General features: G+C 41.1%; 3 protein-coding genes and 1 long non-coding RNA gene across 4 annotated transcripts in view; 2 read left to right on the forward strand and 2 right to left on the reverse strand.

Moving 5' to 3' along the window:
* Nucleotides 1-191: 191 nt before the first annotated feature.
* LOC148114589 (uncharacterized) lies at nucleotides 192-3054 on the reverse strand. The gene is made up of 2 exons (XR_015733067.1): nucleotides 2900-3054; nucleotides 192-954 (listed from the first exon to the last, which is right to left on the reverse strand). It is a non-coding gene; the product is annotated as an uncharacterized LOC148114589 (long non-coding RNA).
* A 281-nt stretch (nucleotides 3055-3335) lies between these two features.
* On the forward strand, nucleotides 3336-10859 carry LOC117658833 (glutathione S-transferase Mu 1-like). Its single transcript, XM_087889606.1, has 8 exons — nucleotides 3336-3475; nucleotides 5359-5434; nucleotides 7956-8020; nucleotides 8205-8286; nucleotides 8380-8480; nucleotides 9241-9336; nucleotides 9416-9526; nucleotides 10608-10859. Exons 1-8 carry the CDS (start codon nucleotides 3440-3442, stop codon nucleotides 10701-10703), a joined length of 663 nt encoding a protein of 220 aa, XP_087745732.1. The 5' UTR covers nucleotides 3336-3439; the 3' UTR covers nucleotides 10704-10859.
* A 3392-nt stretch (nucleotides 10860-14251) lies between these two features.
* Nucleotides 14252-21354, forward strand: LOC148114590 (glutathione S-transferase Mu 1-like). The gene is made up of 8 exons (XM_087889603.1): nucleotides 14252-14325; nucleotides 16300-16375; nucleotides 18985-19049; nucleotides 19234-19315; nucleotides 19409-19509; nucleotides 20270-20365; nucleotides 20444-20554; nucleotides 21104-21354. Exons 1-8 carry the CDS (start codon nucleotides 14290-14292, stop codon nucleotides 21197-21199), a joined length of 663 nt encoding a protein of 220 aa, XP_087745729.1. The 5' UTR covers nucleotides 14252-14289; the 3' UTR covers nucleotides 21200-21354.
* Nucleotides 21355-21548: 194 nt separating this feature from the next.
* EPS8L3 (EPS8 signaling adaptor L3) overlaps nucleotides 21549-24296 on the reverse strand; it is a 36391-nt gene continuing 33643 nt past the window's right edge. The window contains exon 20 of the mRNA XM_034414785.3: nucleotides 21549-23152. The gene's annotated coding sequence lies outside the window, so the exon portion shown is untranslated. The remainder of the gene's footprint in view (nucleotides 23153-24296) is intronic.

A 24296-nucleotide genomic window follows, 5' to 3' on the forward strand; every position in this document is an offset into this window, starting at 1 on the left:
CTTTGTAATGTTGTCCTGTTTGTTACACTATCACATGAATAGTCTCTGGTAGTCTCTCACACCTCCTGTTTTATCCCTGTGTTTTAATGTAATTCACATGAATGTGCCTTTGTGAAGAAGTGCTTCATGCTGTGCTCAAAGCTGATTGGCTGTTGACCTTTGGCTAAAATGAGAACAGCAGAGAAGAAATATAAAAGGCTACTAATTTTATTTTCCATTACATATGAGAAATATTTAAATAAGATGGATTAAACAAAATAATAAGTTAGAAGAACACTAGCAGCCTCTGAAAACTGTATTCTGATTTACTTAAAGTGTGTTCCTGAAAATTGAATCATGAAATCAACTGTCCAATATTTTTTGCAAACCCAAAATTTACAAGCTGTCAAATCCTGGGAATAATTTCACATGAATACACATGCACAATTTGGAATTAATCGAACCATAATTACTTTCATAGAAGGGAAGTTCATTGATTATTTTTTAAACAATCACTTCATTTTTCTGCCCAACTTCTCTCTAACGTGTTCTAGCATGAATCAGTGAAAATACTTCTAAACTGACAAATGGAGAAATTAAAGTAAACTTGATATACTCATATTCATAATACACTCATAAAATGGTATATTTCAACCAGTAAATACATTGAATCATCTTCTTCATTTCTAATCCAGAAGTGTGAAAGAGCATCAGAAGGAATGAACAATCTGACTCTTCTATTTCCAAGCAAAATGCACTTGTCCTAAACTATGTTTGTACATAATGATGAAAGTTGGAAAGTAGGTGAATAGTCTTAAGACATTATGAGGAGGCACAATGGTTAGAATGCAGTACTACTTCTGACGGCTGGCTGCCTGCAGTTTGGCAGTTCGATTCTCATCAGGCTCAAGGTTGATTCAGCCTTCCTTCCGAGGTCTGCTGGAGCCTTTTCATTAAGTGGATAATCTGCCAATCCTTGGGAAAAGATCAATAATTGTTTTCAGAATATATTAATCTGTGTCTTAACTACAAATTTGGGGATGGAATACCTATTAATACAGTATAATATAGTCTTTTTACACTTTTAATCTTTTGTCCCCTGCTCCAATTATCCTCACTTGGAGAAGACAGAGTATTTCCAAATCAGATTCATTATTCAGAACATCCTGGCTACCTCAAAGTTATCTTTTCAAAGTTCTAAAATCTAAAGGATCCATTTAAGATTCTATCCTTCACAAATATTTCCTTGATTTAGTATCTTTTCACAGTCAAATATAGATGAGGTGGTCGATGATAAGGCCGGGCTGCAAGAATCAATGGCCCCTCTAAATGTCCCTATTCTGAAAGCCATAGCCCAATAATAGAAGAGTGTGTCACCACTGTAATAACAGTCATTTACAGATGTTCCTGAGATCATTCAAAAATGGTAAGCATGTTACTTGCTACAGCATTTACAGAAGTATCTTAAAGCCCTCTTGAAGGCTATTCTTAAACACAGCAATTACAAACTAACTGGAAAATTAGTGGACTGAAGATTACCATGCAACTAATAACATTTTCAGTGAGTTGTGCCATTGATGCAGTGATGATCTCTTCAAAATAGATGATGGAATGGGTTGGGAGATCTGCAAAAGCTAATGCTGAGTACCATTACTGTGAAAAGAAGAACTACACACTTTTTGGGGAGCGTATGTTATAAAGCTGTTTGGGATACAGCATCTGCTTCTGATGCTGGGACTACCATGGTAAATTAGATGCATAGTTGAATATGATTTATAGAGTTTACCAGCAGTTTAAGATTTAATATAGCAGAAAGTATCTCCCCCACTTCCCCCTCCTCCCAGCCCCAAACAATTATTTCTTCTAATTTAAGATATTTTTTCCTATGTTGTCTTCTAGAATTGTCACAGTTAAAATCATTTTTGGTTTTCTTTCTTTCTTTCCTTTCTTTTTTCCTTTCCTTTTCTTTTCTCAATGGTGCAATTGAAGTTCTGCTTCTTTATTTTTAATGTTGCATTAAAGATATACTCCCTTTTTATAACCCTGTAGTCTATTAAATTCGGGATAGAGTCAGGGCAAGTGGATGGAGGTAAGCATTTCTTGGCTGGATGCCCTTCCTGATCCTATGTGGCCTTCACAGCGTATCATTTTTTCTTAGCACCCAAGTAGAGAAACATCTGCTGCTACCTAGGATTGAACTCTCAACTGATTGAACTCTCAAGTGGGAGTCGAGCATCTTCACCACTAGACTGCCTGGCACTAAATATACATACTGTAAACATGGATGGTATTTAAATCAGACCATGAGGGGTGCTTGGTGCTCTCTGAATTTGCTTGTTTTCTTGCAGAGGTTTCATTACCCAAACTAGGTAGCACTGATGATGTTACCTAGTTTGGGGTAATGAAATAAATGCCTGCAAGAAAACAAGCAAGCTCGGAGAGCACCAAGGACCCTTTATGTCAACCCCAAGCTACAAATATTCTACTTTGTACTTTGTATTAGATCACAGTCACACTATCGTGGTAACTGCAGACAAATTTCAAAACCTATGATTCAGTTAGGCTTCAGATCACACTTTTCTGCTTTCAGCCTTTGCTATTTTCAATCACAAATCACGGTTAAAATAACATAAAGCAAATCTGTTTAGGGGACTGGTGAAATCCAATTTTTTTTACTACCGGTTCTGCGGGCTTGGCAGGGTAAGGATACTGCAAAATCTCCATTCCCACCCCACTCTGGGGCCAGCCAGAGGTGATATTTGCCGGTTCTCTGAACTACTCAAAATTTCTGCTACCGGTTCTCCCAACTGCTCAAAAGTACGCTGCCGGTTGTCCAGAACCTGTCAGACCCTGCTGGAATTCACCCCTGGTTTAGGGAGAGGGAAGATTGGACGGCCACTTCTGCGGATCCCGGTCTCACCTTTGACTAGACCCAAAGCGCGGGCGCCAATCGCTTGCTCTGAGTTTCGTACCGAATTCACCCCCGCTCTAAGTTCTTCTCGGTCCGCGCACTTGGACGTGGCGTTAAGCAATCATGAACAGCTTCGGGAATGTTAGAAGCGGTTGGCGCTATTTCTCATTCAGCTCTACGGCACAACCAGCAGGCCTGCAAAAAAGGGCCTCTACCGATGGCGGATCTAAGGGGACTTAAGAGGGCAACTTTTCCGAAGAGCCGTTCCAATCCCAGCCAAACTCAAATCCCAAACTCAGCAAAAAGGCGCCCTTCCGAAGGGGCCGAAAGAGCAGCTGCATGTTGCAATGGACGCTTCTGGCATTGGGCTGCCGGCACACCTCACCCCCCCACCCACCCCCGCTGCCTGGTTTGGCAATCGAGGCGGCGCTTGATTCGTTTCTGAAGCCCCTCCCAGACGGAGTCTACCTCCTTAGGTTGCAGAGCCCCGTTTCCCGCGAAGCGAAGAGTCCGCAGCGTTAGCAAGGGAGCCGAGGAGCCGCCAGCGCCATGCCGATGATTCTGGGCTACTGGGACATTAGAGGGGTGAGTTGCTCGGGCAAAAAACCAAAGACCGAGCTGGCTTTGCTTTCCCCGCTTGCCGTGCAGGACCTGCTGCTCTCTTCTCTCGCTGCTGCCACCGGCGGGGCTCCAGGTTGGAGCCGAGGCGTGCAGGGAAAGCGGCCGCCTCTCCTGCAGGGCGCCGTTTGAAAAGACGGCGAGATTCCCGCGCCCCAGTAAGGCCTTTCTCTGCCTGCGGGCGAATGGAAGGAGAGGCGGCGTTTCCGCGGGCTTCTCCTGACCTTTCTCCGGTTCCCGGCGGGGCCATTGAAAGCCTGGCTGCTTTGCAAGACCAGCTGGGTTTGTCTTACAGGCGGGCATTTGTTTCACTGGGGGAGGGGGAGGCCTGCTTCGGTCTCCTGCGCCTGCAGACCGAGTGAGCTCGCTGCCCGAAACGAGGTTTTTTTTTCCTCTTCCAGCGGGGCCCCTTCTTTGTCTCCGGGAGAGGAGAGGGGGTGAACCCGACCTATTGAATAAAATTGGCAGTTGGATCTAAATAAACGTTGCCGGAATTGCGGTGCGGAGGGGAAGCGATGGTTCACGGTTAAAGCCACGGGTGAAATCCAAATTTCTTCCCTACCGGTTCTGTGGCCGTGGCTTGGTGGTCATGGCAGGGGAAGGATATTGCAAAATCTCCATTCCCACCCCACTCTGGGACCAGCCAGAGTGGTATTTGTCGGTTCTCCGACCTACTCAAAATTTCCACTACCGGTTCTCCACAACCTGTCAGAACCTGCTGGATTTCACCCCTGGTTAAAGCGGATTTAACATTTTCAAGGTGGCTTTTTTACATTTCCTCCTGCCCACTTGGTTCTCATAATGAAATCAGGTGGTCATTCCCGGAGGAATCCCTCTTCTTTTTCCTGTCCCGTAGATAAAGGGGTGGGAACGTTAGAATAGAATTCTTTATTGGCCAAGTGTGATTAGACACACAAGGTGCATACGATCTTGGAGAAAAGATATGTTTGTCAAGAATCCTAAGGTACAATACTTAATGATAGTCATAGGGAACAAATAAGCAATCAAATCATAATAGGAAACAGTCAATATAAATCTTAAGGATACAGGCAACAAGGTTACAGTCATAAGTGGAAGGAAATGGGTGAACTTACAATAAGTAAGTTCAATAAATTGAATAAAGAACCTTCTAGACTGCGTATTACCTGCTGCCTTTCAAGATCACAGCTTATAGTCCAGTAGGAAATCCTTTTTTTTTTTTGTTCCATTATTCACAAAAGAAAATCCACCACCCAAGAAGGACATTTAGTGTGGCTCCTGGCCCAAAAGAGTTGCATGCCCCATCTATGTGTGAATACAATGGAATTGGAAAAACGGTGACTACTATGTGTTTTAAAATGTTTGGAACAGAAATCTCACTTATTTGTGCTGATGAAATTGGAGGATATATAAACCCTCTGTCTGAACCATTGCTCCCCTTGGTTCCCCCTATAATTTTTATATTGATAAAGAAAAATAAGTTTTGTTGGAAGCATTGGAAAATATTGAAGGAGCTCAAAGAACCATGAACAGGATTTAAGTGGCAGAGTTTCCTGTTCAAGTGGCTCTTGCTTATCCAGCCTAAATGGGGGTCAGGAGTTCAGTCCCAGGGAGGAAGAAAAATTGAGAAGAAACTTGAAATAACCCTGCCTTGATTTTCCTTGGTATGAGATGGAGTAGTGAGGAACTCTTGATAGAGGCTTTCAAAGTGCCTGTCATTCTACCCAGTAAGAATAAAGAGCATTCCTGAAATATCTACTGTGTCCATTTCTTGGCCCTGTTTACCTCAACGGGCTCTCATCAGATCTCTTCGCATCTTGTGAAAAATTACCCCACCTGTCTGATGGCTGGTTTGCTTCTTTTCTTTACAGCTTGCCCATAGCATTCGATTGATGCTTGAATACACAGGAACACCTTATGAAGATAAGTTTTACAGCTGTGGAGAAGGTTTGTGTGACTTGCCAAGTTTCATTTGTACTGAAGTCCTCTCCTCCCCCTTGTTTTCTTCTGTCAATATAACTTGTTGAATGTAAATATTAGCTCAACTCTTCATTCTTCGTTTCTAGCTTTTGAGTATTCCTAAGAATGTGGGAAATGTGTTCTTGCTCTACATGAATGCATAAATGGTTAGAAGAAAAGCAGAGTAAATTATATAAACATTCCTTAAGTTACCTAAAGTAGAGTGGTGTGCGCACAATAATTAGATGGAGGTGTTCATTGAAGGCTGGGCTGTTATACAACTGTTGTATTGGAACTTTTCCACACGTGCCTACACCGATAATTCTATGCGCCCTGCCTTCCGCGCAACCCCCCCCTCACCCCCTTGCTCCTGGCACGTGATGGCCTGGTAGGCCCATTTTTCTTTGTTACCTGGTTCCAGATCTCTATTTATCTGGGAAGAGCGAAAACAGCCTTTCTCATTCCCTGGGAGGCAATCCAAAGGCTCTAGGAGTCTCTGGAGGCTGGGGACAGCAAAAAAGTCACTTCCTGTCCCACTGGGAATTGGGAAATTGGCCATTTTAGGCCTTTGGAGGGCCTCCGAGGGAGTGGGAAAGGCTGCTTTCGCCCTCCGCAGATGCATAGAGAGAATCTGGAGCCAGGTAAGAAAGAATAACAGACCTCCCCCACCCCCAGCCCCTCCGGAGGCAGGAAACAGCCTGTTTCCCTACTTCTGGTGGGCCCAGAAGGCCCGAAAATCAGCTGGCCAGCATGCGCATGCGCACCAGAGCTCAACTGGCATGCCCACTGATATGGCTATGCGTGCCACCTGTGGCACGCGTACCATAGGTTCACCATCCTGGTCTTAGTGCAATATTATGGGCCTCTTTCCAAAGCCATTATCTTAAGATATTGTTCCTTTATATAACAACAGGCTCCTTATAGCCATTCATCATCTCAGGCCGCTCACTTATTTTGGCATACGTTGCCCTTAGAACTAGGTTCATCCAGACTATCATCTCATTAGGGAGACCTCTGGCTCATAATGATGTTTGGGTGCCTATCAGTAAATGATTCTAATGTACCTATCGTTTTAGCTATTTGCTGCCAAAAATCGCAGAAATTATTACATAATAATTTTGTTCAGCATTGCACATTTCAGTGCTCTTGAGTTGGCTTTAGGCAAGTCCTATGGCGTATAATAGTGTTCTTCTAATGAAAGTTCAAGTCAAGGATGTTACATAATCTTTAGCACTACAATTGCAGGTTTCTAATCCAGTAGAATATGTTCATTTATCTCTGTTGATTCTTGGTCTCTCTACCTGGATACTAAGGCACTCGAAGGCCTTACCTGTTTCCCATTCCTTCTCTCTAACCTTGCTCTTTTATATTTATGCCCATGCACTGCTCTGTAAGATTTCTTCATTTTATTTGCAAGTTACTTTCAGGTCAACTTTAGTAAAATAGGTATTAAAGATGTGGGAGAGATTTTGGTGTTAATTCTGCGATAGCTTGAGGTGCTCCCTCCCCAGTCCTCATTTACAGTGTTCTTCTGACACCTTCCCACAAGTTAATAGGGAAGCCTGGGAAGCTTGTAGGGAGAAAGGGATTCCATGGGGGTCATATGACCACAGCAGCAGTTCTGAGCATGCTGGTAGCCACCTCATATTATATTGGCACCAAATTCTCTTCAAATAGGGCCTCTAAATCTAAGAAATAAACCACTCTATTTATTGTGCCAAATATTTATGGGGTTTTCCATTTATCCACCTGGGGAGGATGATTTCTTCATGTGGCTTGATCTTGCCAAATTGTTTCCTTGAAACAACTTGTAGAATGTTACATGATGTTCTGGGGAATATTCTTGATATGAAACCAAGAATTCAGATGACCCACAGAAGTCTCACAATATACACTGCTCAAAAAAATAAAGGGAACACAAGCAGAAGACATCCGAGATCTGAATAAATGAAATAGCCTTATTAAATACTTTGTTCATTACATACAGTACTTTTGTGTTCCCTTTAGTTGTTTGAGCAGTGTATAAACTACTGTATGTAAAGAACAAAGTATTTAATAAGGCTATTTCATTCATTCAGATCTCGGATGTCTTCTGCTTGTGTTCCCTTTATTTTTTTGAGCAGTATATTTAACCAGGTCAACTGAAGGCTTAATGGCTGTTAACAGCATGCTAAGCTTGGCTTGCTTACCTCTGTTAATCTTTGTTTTGTGATTTGATGTGTTATATAAATCTAGTCCATTTAGTTACTTTATGGTTCAGTGCAATGGACAAACTCCAAAACTTGGATTAATTCGGTAGCCAAGCTATGCTTATCATGTAACGAGTCATTAAATGGCAGAGGTAAACTTGTCAGCATTTGGTGTGGTACTTGCTATAACTGGGTCAGGAAAAGCATTCGCATTTTGGCATTTCCTAAAATTCATTGCTTTGTCTAGTGAAAGGTAAGCAGTTTATATCTTATTTAAATTTTCTGGCTGTCTGAACTTTCTATCTCCCATATTCTACCAGCTCCAGATTATGATAAAAGTCAATGGATCAATGAAAAAGAAAAATTGGGGCTGGACTTTCCAAATGTAAGTAACTGTATGCATAATGGTTGGGAAGAATATCTTCTCAATATGCTGTTTTCTATGGTATTCACATATGAGGACTTGGATACAGAGGATAGCTGAAGGACTATTAGATAGAGAGCGATCATGTGAAAGCCTAACATAGCAAAGATTTTTTCTTTAGCAGTTCATTCTGTCTACTTTCCAGCTTCCATACTTAATTGATGGCAAGATCAAATTGACACAGAGTAATGCTATTCTCAGGTACATCGCACGCAAGCACCATCTTTGTAAGTATACCTGAGCTCTTTTGGAAGCTGAACTGGCTGATTAAGACATGTTTCTGGTGCCCAGTATTTCTCATCTCTCTATACTATCTGCAGGCGGCAAAACTGAGGAAGAACTTACCAGAGTGGACATGCTGGAGAATCAAGTGATGGATTTCCGTATGGGCTTGGGGATGATTTGCTACAATCCTGACTTTGTGAGTTGAGTCACCTTCATTTCCATTTTCTAGTAAACCGGAATAAAGAAATGTTGCCGTGTAATGCTGTACAAACTAAAGACTGGATCCAATTATAACACAGAAAACATATTTACTCGGTGTGTCTTTGAAGGTTTCCTGTGGCAAGTGTATAAAAGTGATGTGTAAGCATCTGCCAATATCTCTGTCAGTTTTCTGGAAATCAAGATGGCGAGGGTTTTTTTAAGGGCTATTGCCTGTATTCAGGCATTAACAAATTTGGAAAAGTCTACATGTGAAACCTCCAGATATGAACCTCCCAGTTCATGATGTTGATCTCTGCACACACTTCCATGTTAAACTTAGATACCTGCTGATATTTGAAATCAATATGTGAATATCTGCAATGGGGAATTGTGTTGTGTGTTTGCATAATGCTCCAAATAGTAAACATGTCAACTAGCTCTCTCAAAGTTAAAATGCAAAGGAATTTTCATTCACTTTTCAGTAAAATTGCTGTAGAGATATGAGTTATGTTTGCTGTTCATACTTGCTGCTCACATTGCACATATTGCTATAGTGGTTGGACTGGAAGGAATACATTTTATGTGATCCAAAGGTACTGTCAAATAATTCAGTATTGCTGTAATGCCATCAGAACATAAGGAGTAACTTTGGCATCCTCTGATGACTCTTGCATGGAGCATTTCAAATTCCATAACTGTTGGGTAGAAACAAGCAATGTTTTCAATTCCGTTTTGTCTACTTGCTTTTTTTGCAGGAGAAACTCAAACCTGGATATTTGGAGCAGTTACCAGGGAAACTGAAACTTTTCTCCCAGTTTTTGGGAGATAGAAAGTGGTTTGCTGGGGATAAGGTATATGCATAACCATACCTGGGTATCTTTGGGCAGGTCTGATCTTTTTGGTGACTCACTATTGATTTTTTCCCCCCAGATCACATTTGTAGACTTTCTCGTGTATGATGTACTTGATCAAAACCGCATGCTTGAACCCAAGTGCCTTGATCAATTCAAGAATCTTCAAGATTTTCTGACCCGTTTTGAGGTTAGCTTTGGCTTCATGAAATTTGCTGGCTTTGTGGATCTTGTGACTTAGTTTACTGGGTTTTGGCAGGAACTGACAGATTAACCCACAGTATTTATCTGTTGGCTAGATTGAGGCCCAAATTGGCATGGGCAGAAATATATGAAAAATACTATCCTTATATTATGGACTACTGTCCCTTTAGTATATGAAACAAGCACCAGAAGGCTTGGTGGTAAATTCCCTTCCATACTTTTATTTGACGTACATTTTCCTATGAACTGGTTGCTAAGAGTGCAAGGATTTTAAAGTCTACTACCAAGTGGTAAACTTGTAATTGGTATACATGTAAAGTAAAACAGATTACCATAATTGAATGATTTCAGAAGGTGCAGGTGGGAAATCTACTGACTGTGTAAATGCAGCTTTTCTTTTAGCTGCCCCCAAGCCCCTCCCCAAGACTGGATTTAAAATAATGAGTAACTATAAAAACCTGAAAGTTTCCCCTCCAATTCTGAGTGGAAAGCAAAATATAGTTGGCACTAAATCTAGCAGCCATTTGCTAACTCAGAGTTCCCCAAGCTTTCTGGCTTTGTGGGGGCAGGGGAGAAGGGATGTGTGCAGCTCCATTTGGCATGCAGGTGTGCATGCTCAACCTCTGCTCGCACAAGTGGGGATGCGCTCGTGCTCATCCTCCGCTTCTGTGGCCCCGGGGGCTGGGGACCCCTGCCCTAACTGGGTTTTAGACTTCATCCCCATCATCTTTCCCAACTAGGCATGGCAGCAGAGTTTGAAGGGAAAAGGTATGTGGAGGGTACTCCATTAATATGGTTTCATCTAGAACAGGGATCTCCAAGCTTGGCAACTTTAAGACTTGTGGCTTTGTTGGCTGAGCAACTTTAGTATTTGAAGTCCACAAGTCTTAAAGTTGCCAAGGTTGGAGACCCCGATCTAGAATGTATTTTTTAGTGCAGAAGAAATGTGTGTGGTTGCCCTGATGGTGGGTTTATTGGGTGGTTGGTAGGAGTATGCCTCCTTGAGCTTTTGGCTTACTAACAACTTCTCTCAGTCTCCTAAATATTTCTTTTGTCTGCATCCTCAGGCCCTGGAGAAAATTGCTGCTTACATGAGTTCCAGCCGCTTTATGAAAACTCCAATTAACAATAAGATGGCCAAATGGGGTAACAAGAAAGCATAAAGAAAAAAAAAACTTGGTTGCTGGATGAGATATCTCCCCCTTTTTCCCCGTTCTTCTCTTGGGTGGAGTTGATAAGAAAAAGAATGGCGTTTCTGTAGAATTGTGACATTTAGGTATTTGGAAGGCAGCGGTGCTCAATAAAGTATCTTGGAATTACTTTGTAATGTTGTCCTGTTTGTTACACTATCATATGAATAGTCTCTGGTAGTCTCTCACACCTCCTGTTTTATCCCTGTGTTTTAATGTAATTCACATGAATGTGCCTTTGTGAAGAAGTGCTTCATGCTGTGCTCAAAGCTGATTGGCTGTTGACCTTTGGCTAAAATGAGAACAGCAGAGAAGAAATATAAAAGGCTACTAATTTTATTTTCCATTACATATGAGAAATATTTAAATAAGATGGATTAAACAAAATAATAAGTTAGAAGAACACTAGCAGCCTCTGAAAACTGTATTCTGATTTACTTAAAGTGTGTTCCTGAAAATTGAATCATGAAGTCAACTGTCCAATATTTTTTGCAAACCCAAAATTTACAAGCTGTCAAATCCTGGGAATAATTTCACATGAATACACATGCACAATTTGGAATTAATCGAACCATAATTACTTTCATAGAAGGGAAGTTCATTGATTATTTTTTAAACAATCACTTCATTTTTCTGCCCAACTTCTCTCTAACATGTTCTAGCATGAATCAGTGAAAATACTTCTAAACTGACAAATGGAGAAATTAAAGTAAACTTGATATACTCATATTCATAATACACTCATAAAATGGTATATTTCAACCAGTAAATACATTGAATCATCATCTTCATTTCTAATCCAGAAGTGTGAAAGCATCAGAAGGAATGAACAATCTGACTCTTCTATTTCCAAGCAAAATGCACTTGTCCTAAACTATGTTTGTACATAATGATGAAAGTTGGAAAGTAGGTGAATAGTCTTAAGACATTATGAGGAGGCACAGTGGTTAGAATGCAGTACTACTTCTGACGGCTGGCTGCCTGCAGTTTGGCAGTTCGATTCTCATCAGGCTCAAGGTTGATTCAGCCTTCCTTCCGAGGTCTGCTGGAGCCTTTTCATTAAGTGGATAATCTGCCAATCCTTGGGAAAAGATCAATTATTGTTTTCAGAATATATTAATCTGTGTCTTAACTACAAATTTGGGGATGGAATACCTATTAATACAGTATAATATAGTCTTTTTACACTTTTAATCTTTTGTCCCCTGCTCCAATTATCCTCACTTGGAGAAGACAGAGTATTTCCAAATCGGATTCATTATTCAGAACATCCTGGCTACCTCAAAGTTATCTTTTCAAAGTTCTAAAATCTAAAGGATCCATTTAAGATTCTATCCTTCACAAATATTTCCTTGATTTAGTATCTTTTCACAGTCAAATATAGATGAGGTGGTCGATGATAAGGCCGGGCTGCAAGAATCAATGGCCCCTCTAAATGTCCCTATTCTGAAAGCCATAGCCCAATAATAGAAGAGTGTGTCACCACTGTAATAACAGTCATTTACAGATGTTCCTGAGATCATTCAAAAATGGTAAGCATGTTACTTGCTACAGCATTTACAGAAGTATCTTAAAGCCCTCTTGAAGGCTATTCTTAAACACAGCAATTACAAACTAACTGGAAAATTAGTGGACTGAAGATTACCATGCAACTAATAACATTTTCAGTGAGTTGTGCCATTGATGCAGTGATGATCTCTTCAAAATAGATGATGGAATGGGTTGGGAGATCTGCAAAAGCTAATGCTGAGTACCATTACTGTGAAAAGAAGAACTACACACTTTTTGGGGAGCGTATGTTATAAAGCTGTTTGGGATACAGCATCTGCTTCTGATGCTGGGACTACCATGGTAAATTAGATGCATAGTTGAATATGATTTATAGAGTTTACCAGCAGTTTAAGATTTAATTTAGCAGAAAGTATCTCCCCCACTTCCCCCTCCTCCCAACCCCAAACAATTATTTCTTCTAATTTAAGATATTTTTTCCTATGTTGTCTTCTAGAATTGTCACAGTTAAAATCATTTTTGGTTTTCTTTCTTTCTTTCCTTTCTTTTTTCCTTTCCTTTTCTCAATGGTGCAATTGAAGTTCTGCTTCTTTATTTTTAATGTTGCATTAAAGATATACTCCCTTTTTATAACCCTGTAGTCTATTAAATTCGGGATAGAGTCAGGGCAAGTGGATGGAGGTAAGCATTTCTTGGCTGGATGCCCTTCCTGATCCTATGTGGCCTTCACAGCGTATCATTTTTTCTTAGCACCTAAGTAGAGAAACATCTGCTGCTACCTAGGATTGAACTCTCAACTGATTGAACTCTCAAGTGGGAGTTGAGCATCTTCACCACTAGACTGCCATGGCACCAAATATACATACTGTAAACATGGATGGTATTTAAATCAGACCATGAGGGGTGCTTGGTGCTCTCTGAATTTGCTTGTTTTCTTGCAGAGGTTTCATTACCCAAACTAGGTAGCACTGATGATGTTACCTAGTTTGGGGTAATGAAATAAATGCCTGCAAGAAAACAAGCAAGCTCGGAGAGCACCAAGGACCCTTTATGTCAACCCTGAGCTACAAATATTCTACTTTGTACTTTGTATTAGATCACAGTCACACTATCGTAACTGCAGACAAATTTCAAAACCTATGATTCAGTTAGGCTTTGGACCATACTTTTCTGCTTTCAGCCTTTGCTATTTTCAGCCACAAATCACGGTTAAAATAACATAAAGCAAATCTGTTTAAGGAAGTGGTGAAATCCAATTTTTTTTACTACCGGTTCTGTGGGCGTGACAGGGGAAGGATACTGCAAAATCTCCATTCCCACCCCACTCTGGGGCCAGCCAGAGGTGGTATTTGCCGGTTCTCTGAACTACTCAAAATTTCTGCTACAGGTTCTCCCAACTGCTCAAATGTACGCTACCGGTTCTCCAGAACCTGTCAGACCCTGCTGGAATTCACCCCTGGTTTAGGGAGAGGGAAGATTGGACGGCCACTTCTGCGGATCCCGGTCTCACCTTTGACTAGACCCAAAGCGCGGGCGCCAATCGCTTGCTCTGAGTTTCGTACCGAATTCACCCCCGCTCTAAGTTCTTCTCGGTCCCCGCACTTGGACGTGGCGTTAAGCAATCATTAACAGCTTCGGGAATGTTAGAAGCGGTTGGCGCTATTTCTCATTCAGCTCTACGGCACAACCAGCAGGCCTGCAAAAAAGGGCCTCTACCGATGGCGGATCTAAGGGGACTTAAGAGGGCAACTTTTCAGAAGAGCCGTTCCAATCCCAGCCAAACTCAAATCCCAAACTCAGCAAAAAGGCGCCCTTCCGAAGGGGCCGAAAGAGCAGCTGCATGTTGCAATGGACGCTTCTGGCATTGGGCTGCCGGCACACCTCACCCCCCCACCCACCCCCGCTGCCTGGTTTGGCAATCGAGGCGGCGCTTGATTCGTTTCTGAAGCCCCTCCCAGACGGAGTCTACCTCCTTAGGTTGCAGAGCCCCGTTTCCCGCGAAGCGAAGAGTCCGCAGCGTTAGCAAGGGAGCCGAGGAGCCGCCAGCGCCATGCCGATGATTCTGGGCTACTGGGACATTAGAGGGGTGAGTTGCTCGGGCAAAAAACCAAAGACCGAGCTGGCTTTGCTTTCCCCGCTTGCCGTGCAGGACCTGCTGCTCTCTTCTCTCGCTGCTGCCACCGGCGGGGCTCCAGGTTGGAGCCGAGGCGTGCAGGGAAAGCGGCCGCCTCTCCTGCAGGGCGCCGTTTGAAAAGACGGCGAGATTCCCGCGCCCCAGTAAGGCCTTTCTCTGCCTGCGGGCGAATGGAAGGAGAGGCGGCGTTTCCGCGGGCTTCTCCTGACCTTTCTCCGGTTCCCGGCGGGGGCATTGAAAGCCTGGCTGCTTTGCAAGACCAGCTGGGTTTGTCTTACAGGCGGGCATTTGTTTCACTGGGGGAGGGGGAGGCCTGCTTCGGTCTCCTGCGCCTGCAGACCGAGTGAGCTCGCTGCCCGAAACGAGGTTTTTTTTTTCTCTTCCAGCGGGGCCCCTTCTTTGTCTCGGGGGGAGGAGAGGGGGTGAACCCGACCTATTGAATAAAATTGGCAGTTGGATCTAAATAAACGTTGCCGGAATTGCGGTGCGGAGGGGAAGCGATGGTTCACGGTTAAAGCCAGGGGTGAAATCCAAATTTCTTCCCTACCGGTTCTGTGGCCGTGGCTTGGTGGTCATGACAAGGGGAAGGATATTGCAAAATCTCCATTCCCACCCCGCTCCAGGGGAAGGATACTTCAAAATCACCATTCCCTCCTCTCCTGGGGGAAGGATATTGCAAAATCTCCATTCCCACCCCACTCTGGGGCCAGCCAGAGGTGGTATTTGAACCGAACTACTCAAAATTTCCACTACCAGTTCTCCACAACCTGTCAGAACCTGCTGGATTTCACCCCTGGTTAAAGCGGATTTAACATTTTCAAGGTGGCTTTTTTACATTTCCTCCTGCCCACTTGGTTCTCATAATGAAATCAGGTGGTCATTCCCGGAGGAATCCCTCTTCTTTTTCCTGTCCCGTAGATAAAGGGGTGGGAACAATAGAATAGAATAGAATTCTTTATTGGCCAAGTGTGATTAGACACACAAGGTGCATTCGATCTTGGTGTACATAAAAGAAAAGATACCTTTGTCAAGAATCCTAAGGTACAACACTTAATAATAGTCATAGGGAACAAATAAGCAATCAAATCATATTAGGAAACAGTCAATATAAATCTTAAGGATACCAGCAACAAGGTTACAGTCATAAGTGGAAGGAGATGGGTGAACTTACAATAAGTAAGTTCAATAAATTGAATAAAGAACCTTCTAGACTGCGTATTACCTGCTGCCTTTCAAGATCACAGGTTATAGTCCAATAGGAAATCTTTTTTTTTTTTGTTCCATTATTCACAAAAGAAAATCCACCACCCAAGAAGGACATTTAGTGTGGCTCCTGGCCCAAAAGAGTTGCATGCCCCATCTATGTGTGAATACAATGGAACTGGAAAAATGGTGACTACTATGTGTTTTAAAATGTTTGAAACAGAAATCTCACTTATTTGTGCTGATGAAATTGGAGGATATATAAACCCTCTGTCTGAACCATTGCTCCCCTTGGTTCCCCCTATAATTTTTATATTGATAAAGAAAAATAAGTTTTGTTGGAAGCATTGGAAAATATTGAAGGAGCTCAAAGAACCATGAACAGGATTTAAGTGGCAGAGTTTCCTGTTCAAGTGGCTCTTGCTTATCCAGCCTAAATGGGGGTCAGGAGTTCAGTCCCAAGGAGGAAGAAAAATTGAGAAGAAACTCGAAATAACCCTGCCTTGATTTTCCTTGGTATGAGATGGAGTAGTGAGGAACTCTTGATAGAGGCTTTCAAAGTGCCTGTCATTCTACGCAGTAAGAATAAAGAGCATTCCTGAAATATCTACTGTGTCCATTTCTTGGCCCTGTTTACCTCAACGGGCTCTCGTCAGATCTCTTCGCATCTTGTGAAAAATTACCTCACCTGTCTGATGGCTGGTTTGCTTCTTTTCTTTACAGCTTGCCCATAGCATTCGATTGATGCTTGAATACACAGGAACACCTTATGAAGATAAGTTTTACAGCTGTGGAGAAGGTTTGTGTGACTTGCCAAGTTTCATTTGTACTGAAGTCCTCTCCTCCCCCTTGTTTTCTTCTGTCAATATAACTTGTTGAATGTAAATATTAGCTCAACTCTTCATTCAAAAGAAACACACTTCGTTTCTAGCTTTTGAGTATTCCCAAGAATGTGAGAAATTGTTCTTGCTCTACACGAATGTATAAACGGTTAGAGTAGAAGAAAAGCAGAGTAAATTATGTAAACATTCCTTAAGTTACCTAAGGTAGAGTGGTGCACGCACAATAATTAGATGGACCTGTTCATTGAAGCCTGGGCTGTTATACAACTGTTGTATTGGAACTTTTCCAGATGATCTCTTAGTGCAATGATGGATAACCTTTTTGCCATTGCGTGCCAGGAGAGGGGGGGCAGCGGCGGGTCGCGTGCACACATGCCTACACCGATAATTCTATGCGCCCTGCCCTGCGCGCAACCCCCGCTCTCACCCTCCCGGCTCCTGGCACATGATGGCCTGGTAGGCCCATTTTTCTTTCTTACCTGGTTCCAGATCCTCTCTATTTATCTGGGAAGAGCGAAAACAGCCTTTCTCGTTCCCTCGGAGGCCCTCCAAAGGCTCTAGGAGTCTCTGGAGGCTGGGGACAGCAAAAAAGTCACTTCCTGTCCCACCGGGAATTGGGAAATGGGCCGTTTTAGGCCTTTGAGGGCCTCCGAGGGAGTGGGAAAGGCTGTTTTCGCCTTCCGCAGATTCATAGAGAGGATCTGGAGCCAGGTAAGAAAGAAAAATGGGCCTCCCCCACCCCCAGCTCCTCTGGAGGCAGGTAACAGCCTGTTTCCCTTCTTCTGGTAGGGAAATCAGCTGGCCAGCATGCGCATGCACACCAGAGCTCAACTGGCATGCCCACTGATATGGCTATGCGTGCCACCTGTGGCACGCGTGCCATAGGTTCACCATCACGGTCTTAGTGCAATATTATGGGCCTCTTTCCAAAGCCATTAACTTAAGATATTTTTCCTTTATATAACAACAGGCTCCTTATAGCCATTCATCATCTCAGGCCACTCACTTATTTTGGCATACGTTGCCATTAGAACTAGGTTCATCCAGACTATCATCTCATTAGGGAGACCTCTGGCTCATAATGATGTTTGGGTGCCTATCAGTAAATGATTCTAATATACCTATCGTTTTAGCTATTTGCTGCCAAAAATCACAGAAATTATTACATAATAATTTTGTTCAGCATTGCACATTTCAGTGCTCTTGAGTTGGCTTTAGGCAAGTCTTATGGAGTATAATAGTGTTCTTCTAATGAAAGTTCAAGTCAAGGATGTTACATAATCTTTAGCACTACAATTGCAGGTTTCTAATCCAGTAGAATATTTTCATTTATCTCTGTTGATTCTTGGTCTCTCTACCTGGATACTAAGGCACTCGAAGGCCTTACCTGTTTCCCATTCCTTCTCTCTAACCTTGCTCTTTTATATTTATGCCCATGCACTGCTCTGTAAGATTTCTTAGTTTTATTTGCAAGTTACTTTCAGGTCAACTTTAGTAAAATAGGTATTAAAGATGTGGGAGAGATTTTGGTGTTAATTCTGCGATAGCTTGAGGTGCTCCCTCCCCAGTCCTCAGTTACAGTGTTCTTCTGACACCTTCCCACAAGTTAATAGGGAAGCCTGGGAAGCTTGTAGGGAGAAAGGGATTCCATGGGGGTCATATGACCACAGCAGCAGTTCTGAGCATGCTGGTAGCCACCTCATATTATATTGGCACCAAATTCTCTTCAAATAGGGCCTCTAAATCTAAGAAATAAACCACTCTATTTATTGTGCCAAATATTTATGGGGTTTTCCATTTATCCACCTGGGGAGGATGATTTCTTCATGTGGCTTGATCTTGCCAAATTGTTTCCTTGAAACAACTTGTAGAATGTTACATGATGTTCTGGGAAATATTCTTGATATGAAACCAAGAATTCAGATGACCCACAGAAGTCTCACAGTATACACTGCTCAAAAAAATAAAGGGAACACAAGCAGAAGACATCCGAGATCTGAATAAATGAAATAGCCTTATTAAATACTTTGTTCATTACATACAGTACTTTTGTGTTCCCTTTAGTTGTTTGAGCAGTGTATAAACTACTGTATGTAAAGAACAAAGTATTTAATAAGGCTATTTCATTCATTCAGATCTCGGATGTCTTCTGCTTCTGTTCCCTTTATTTTTTTGAGCAGTATATTTAACCAGGTCAACTGAAGGCTTAATGGCTGTTAACAGCATGCTAAGCTTGGCTTGCTTACCTCTGTTAATCTTTGTTTTGTGATTTGATGTGTTATATAAATCTAGTCCATTTAGTTACTTTATGGTTCAGTGCAATGGACAAACTCCAAAACTTGGATTAATTCGGTAGCCAAGCTATGCTTATCATGTAACGAGTCATTAAATGGCAGAGGTAAACTTGTCAGCATTTGGTGTGGTACTTGCTATAACTGGGTCAGGAAAAGCATTCGCATTTTGGCATTTCCTAAAACTGATTGCTTTGTCTAGTGAAAGGTAAGCAGTTTATATCTTATTTAAATTTTCTGGCTGTCTGAACTTTCTATCTCCCATATTCTACCAGCTCCAGATTATGATAAAAGTCAATGGATCAATGAAAAAGAAAAATTGGGGCTGGACTTTCCAAATGTAAGTAACTGTATGCATAATGGTTGGGAAGAATATCTTATCAATAAGCTGTTTTCTATGGTATTCACATATGAGGACTTGGATAAAGAGGATAGCTGAAGGACTATTAGATAGAGAGCGATCATGTGAAAGCCTAACATAGCAAAGATTTTTTCTTTAGCAGTTCATTCTGTCTACTTTCCAGCTTCCATACTTAATTGATGGCAAGACCAAATTGACACAGAGTAATGCTATTCTCAGGTACATCGCACGCAAGCACCATCTTTGTAAGTATACCTGAGCTCTTTTGGAAGCTGAACTGGCTGATTAAGACATGTTTCTGATGCCCAATATTTCTCATCTCTCTGTACTATCTGCAGGCGGGAAAACTGAGGAAGAACTTACCAGAGTGGACATGCTGGAGAATCAAGTGATGGATTTCCGTATGGGCTTGGTGATGATTTGCTACAATCCTGACTTTGTGAGTTGAATCACCTTCATTTCCATTTTCTAGTAAACCGGAATAAAGAAATATTGCCGTGTAATGGTGTACGAACTAAAGACTGGATCCAATTATAACACAGAAACCGTATTTACTTGGTGTGTCTTTGAAGGTTTCCTGTGGCAAGTGTATAAAAGTGATGTGTAAGCATCTGCCAATATCTCTGTCAGTTTTCTGGGAATCAAGATGGAGAGGGTTTTTTTAAGGGCTATTGCCTGTATTCAGGCATTAACAAATTTGGAAAAGTCTACATGTGAAACCTCCAGATATGAACCTCCCAGTTCATGATGTTGATCTCTGCACACACTTCCATGTTAAACTTAGATATCTGCTGATATTTGAAATCAATATGTGAATATCTGCAATGGGGAATTGTGTTGTGTGTTTGCATAAGGCTCCAAATAATAAACATGTCAACTAGCTCTCTCAAAGTTAAAATGCAAAGGAATTTTCGTTCACTTTTCAGTAGAATTGCTGTAGAGATATGAGTTATGTTTGCTGGTCATACTTGCTGCTCACATTGCACATATTGCTATAGTGGTTGGACTGGAAGGAATACGTTTTATGTGATCCAAAGGTACTGTCAAATAGTTCAGTACTGCTGTAATGCCATCAGAACATAAAGAGTAATTTTGGCTTCATCTGATGGCTCTTGGATGGAGCATGTCAAATTCCATAACTGTTGGGTAGAAACAAGCAACGTTCTCAATTCCATTTTGTCTACTTGCTTGTTTTGCAGGAGAAACTCAAGCCTGGATATTTGGAGCAGTTACCAGGGAAACTGAAACTTTTCTCCCAGTTTTTGGGAGATAGAAAGTGGTTTGCCGGGGATAAGGTACATGCATAGCCATACCTGGGTTTCTTTGGGCAGGTCTGATCTTTTTGGTGACTCACTATTTATTTTTCCCCCCAGATCACATTTGTAGACTTTCTCATGTATGATGTACTTGATCAAAACCGCATGCTTGAACCCAAGTGCCTTGATCAATTCAAGAATCTTCAAGATTTTCTGACCCGTTTTGAGGTTAGCTTTGGCTTCATGAAATTTGCTGGCTTTGTGGATCTTGTGACTTAGTTTACTGGGTTTTGGCAGGAACTGACAGATTAACCCACAGCATTTATCTGTTTGCTAGATTGAGGCCCAAATTGGCATGGGCAGAAATATATGGAAAATACTATCCTTATGGTATGTTCCTTTAGTATATGAAACAAGCACCAGAAGGCTTGGTGGTAAATTCCCTTCCATACTTTTATTTGACATACATTTTCCTATGATGAACTGGTTGCTAACAGTGCAAGGATTTTAAAGTCTACTACCAACAGTGCAAGGATTTTAAAGTTTGCTACCAAGCAAAGCTGGCTGAGCAACTCTAGTATTTGAAGTCCACAAGTCTTAAAGTTGCCAAGGTTGGAGACCCCGATCTAGAATGTATTTTTCAGTGTAGAAGAAATGTGTGTGGTTGCCCTGATGGTGGGTTTATTGGGTGGTTGGTAGGAGTATGCCTCCTTGAGCTTTTGGCTTACCAACAACTTCTCTCAGTCTCCTAAATATTTCTTTTGTCTGCATCCTCAGGCCCTGGAGAAAATTGCTGCTTACATGAGTTCCAGCCGCTTTATGAAAACTCCAATTAACAATAAGATGGCCAAATGGTGTAACAAGAAAGCATAAAGAAAAAAAAACTTTGTTGCTGGATGAGATATTTCCCCCTTTTTCTCCATTCTTGTCTTAGGTGGAGTTGATAAGAAAAAGAATGGTGTTTCTGTAGAATTGTGATGTTTAGGTATTTGGAAGGCAGCAGTGCTCAATAAAGTATCTTGGAATTACTTTGTAATGTTGTCCTGTTTGTTACACTATCACATACTTTTGACTTGTAGTCTCTCACACCTCCTGTTTTATCCCTGTGTTTTAATGTAATTCACATGAATGTGCCTTTATCTATGAAGAACTGCTTTCATGTGTGCTCAAAGCTGATTGGCTGTTGACCTTTGGCTAAAATGAGAACAGCAGAGAAGAAATATAAAAGGCTACTAATTTTATTTTCCATTACATATGAGAAATATTTAAATAAAATGGATTAAACAAAATAATAAGTTAGAAGAACACTAGCAGCCTCTGAAAACTGTATTCTGATTTACTTAAAGTGTGTTCCTGAAAAGTGAATCACTTGCAAACCCAAAATTTACAAGCTGTCAAATCCTGGGAATAATCTCACATGAATACACATGCACAATTTGGAATTAATTGAAACATAATTACTTTCATAGAAGGGAAGTTCATTGATTATTTTTTAAACAATCACTTCATTTTTCTGCCCGACTTCTCTCTAACGTGTTCTAGCATGAATCAGTGAAAGTATTTCTAACTGACAAATGGAGAAATTAAAGTAAACCTGATATACTCATATTCATAATACACTCATAAAATGGTATATTTCAACCAGTAAATACATTGAATCATTTTCTTCATTTCTAATCCAGAAGTGTGAAAGAGCATCAGAAGGAATGAACAATCTGACTCCTCTATTTCCAAGCCCAATGTCCTAAACTATGTTTGTACATAATGATGAAAGTTGGAAAGTAGGTCAATACTCTTAAGACATTATGAGGAGGCACAGTGATTAGAATGCAGTACTACTTCTGCTGACGACTGGCTGCCTGCGGTTTGGCAGTTCGATTCTCACCAGGCTCAAGGTTGACTCAGCCTTCCCTCCTTCCGAGGTCAGTAAAATGACCCAGATTGTTGGGAGCAATATGCTGACCGTAAACCGCTTGGAAAGAGTAAAGCACTGCAAAGCGGTATATAAGTCTAAGTGGAGGTGCTATTGCTATTATCCAAAAAGAATCTGCTTATCTGCGTGTAGCACTCAAATGGTTGGGGTGAGGATGAAAATAATGGTCTGGCTTGCTGGAGCGTTTTCATTAAGTGGATGCCATCTGCCAATCCTTGGGAAAAGATCAATTATTGTTTTAAGAATGTATTAATCTGTGTCTTAACTACAAATCTGGGGATGGAATACCTATTAATACAGTATAATATAGTCTTTTTACACTTTTAATCTTTTGTCCCCTGCTCCAATTATCCTCACTTGGAGAAGATAACAGTATTTCCAAATCAGATTCATTATTCAGAACATCCTGGCTACCTCAAAGTTATCTTTTCAAAGTTCTAAAATCTAAAGGATCCATTTAAGATTCTATCCTTCACAAATATTTCCTTGATTTAGTATCTTTTCACAGTCAAAAATTGATGAGGTGGTCGATGATAAGGCCGGGCTGCAAGAATCAATGGCCCCTCTAAATGTCCCTATTCTGAAAGCCATAGCCCAATAATAGAAGAGTGTGTCACCAATGTAATAACAGTCATTTACAGATGTTCCTGAGATCATTCAAAAATGGTAAGCATGTTACTTGCTACAGCATTTACAGAAGCATCTTAAAGCCCTCTTGAAGGCTATTCTTAAACACAGCAATTACAAACTAACTGGAAAATTAGTGGACTGAAGATTACCATGCAACTAATAACATTTTCAGTGAGTTGTGCCATTGATGCAGTGATGATCTCTTCAAAATAGATGGTGGAATGGGTTGGGAGATCTGCAAAAGCTAATGCTGAGGACCATTACTGTGAAAAGAAGCACAGAGATTAAACCCTAATTTAAACTAGCAATTTTAAAAAAATTACACAGACTTCATGGAAAATTATGATGGGGTACGTTTAATTTCATCTTGGTATTATGCGAGTTCAGAATTCACTATTCTGCAATTCCCCAACCTGTGGGGAATTCTGGCTTAAGTCATATCCCTTGAAGAGCTCAGGATCATGTACTGTATGGAAGTAAATATACTTTTATCCTCATAGCAATATTGTAGTGGGGTGCATAATAATAGAGGCTAATGTAAGGCCATTTAGTATCACTTTTTTCCCCAAGATAAATAGTTGACCTGGAAGAATACTATATATGCTGCTTCATCAGAACAATGAAAGTGTTACCTTCGAAGAAACGTTAAGATCGTAGAGCACATTTTTGTGCTACAATTATTTAGATAGAAGTATCCTTGACAGGAAGTACAATAGCAACCCCGTTAGAAAATACTTAAGATTAGATTCAAGCTGCCTCACTTCTCTTCTTTTTAATAGTCATTCTCTTGCAACAATCTGCTCATAAAACATTGCCAGCAGAATATTACTCTTCGTTCCCTTGTGCTTATTGGGCAATTTTCCTTCACAATACTATCACATGAGTTTATGATATTAAGAGTAAGATGCCGGGAAATGAGTGGTAAAAATGACCCAGTGTTAAATTATGCATTTGGTGTGACTATCTCATGATTTGCATGTAGGAATACATTTATAACAACTGAGCCTTGTTCTTTTAAATTACACAACCAGATTTCCTTATCGACGAAATAAATTGCTAATTGATCATATCTTCCTTAGCTAAATAAGAAAAAACAAGGAGTAAAGAGTAACCTATAGGTAGAGTGATTCCAAATCATCTTTGTAGCCATCTTTGAATGGTTAAACCAAACTTCTTTACCCTGTTTCTGTTTATGAAGTTTTAAGTAAAATAAAAAATAAAAAACCTATCAGCTTTCTGCAGCACCATTCCCTACTGGCCATTTGCAAGTCCTGAAGATATGCTTGCATTCCTGGGCACAGGCTCTTGATTGTTGTTAATATGGTTATTTTAATTGCTGCTTGTTTAGTTTTTATCATAGGTGTTGGCAAAGTACTTATTGTTAAGGCACACCTCTCTTTCAATTCC

This window comes from Pantherophis guttatus, chromosome 3 (assembly GCF_059756535.1).
Source record: "Pantherophis guttatus breed Tessera chromosome 3, ASM5975653v1, whole genome shotgun sequence".
Taxonomy (NCBI): Eukaryota; Metazoa; Chordata; class Lepidosauria; order Squamata; family Colubridae; genus Pantherophis; species Pantherophis guttatus.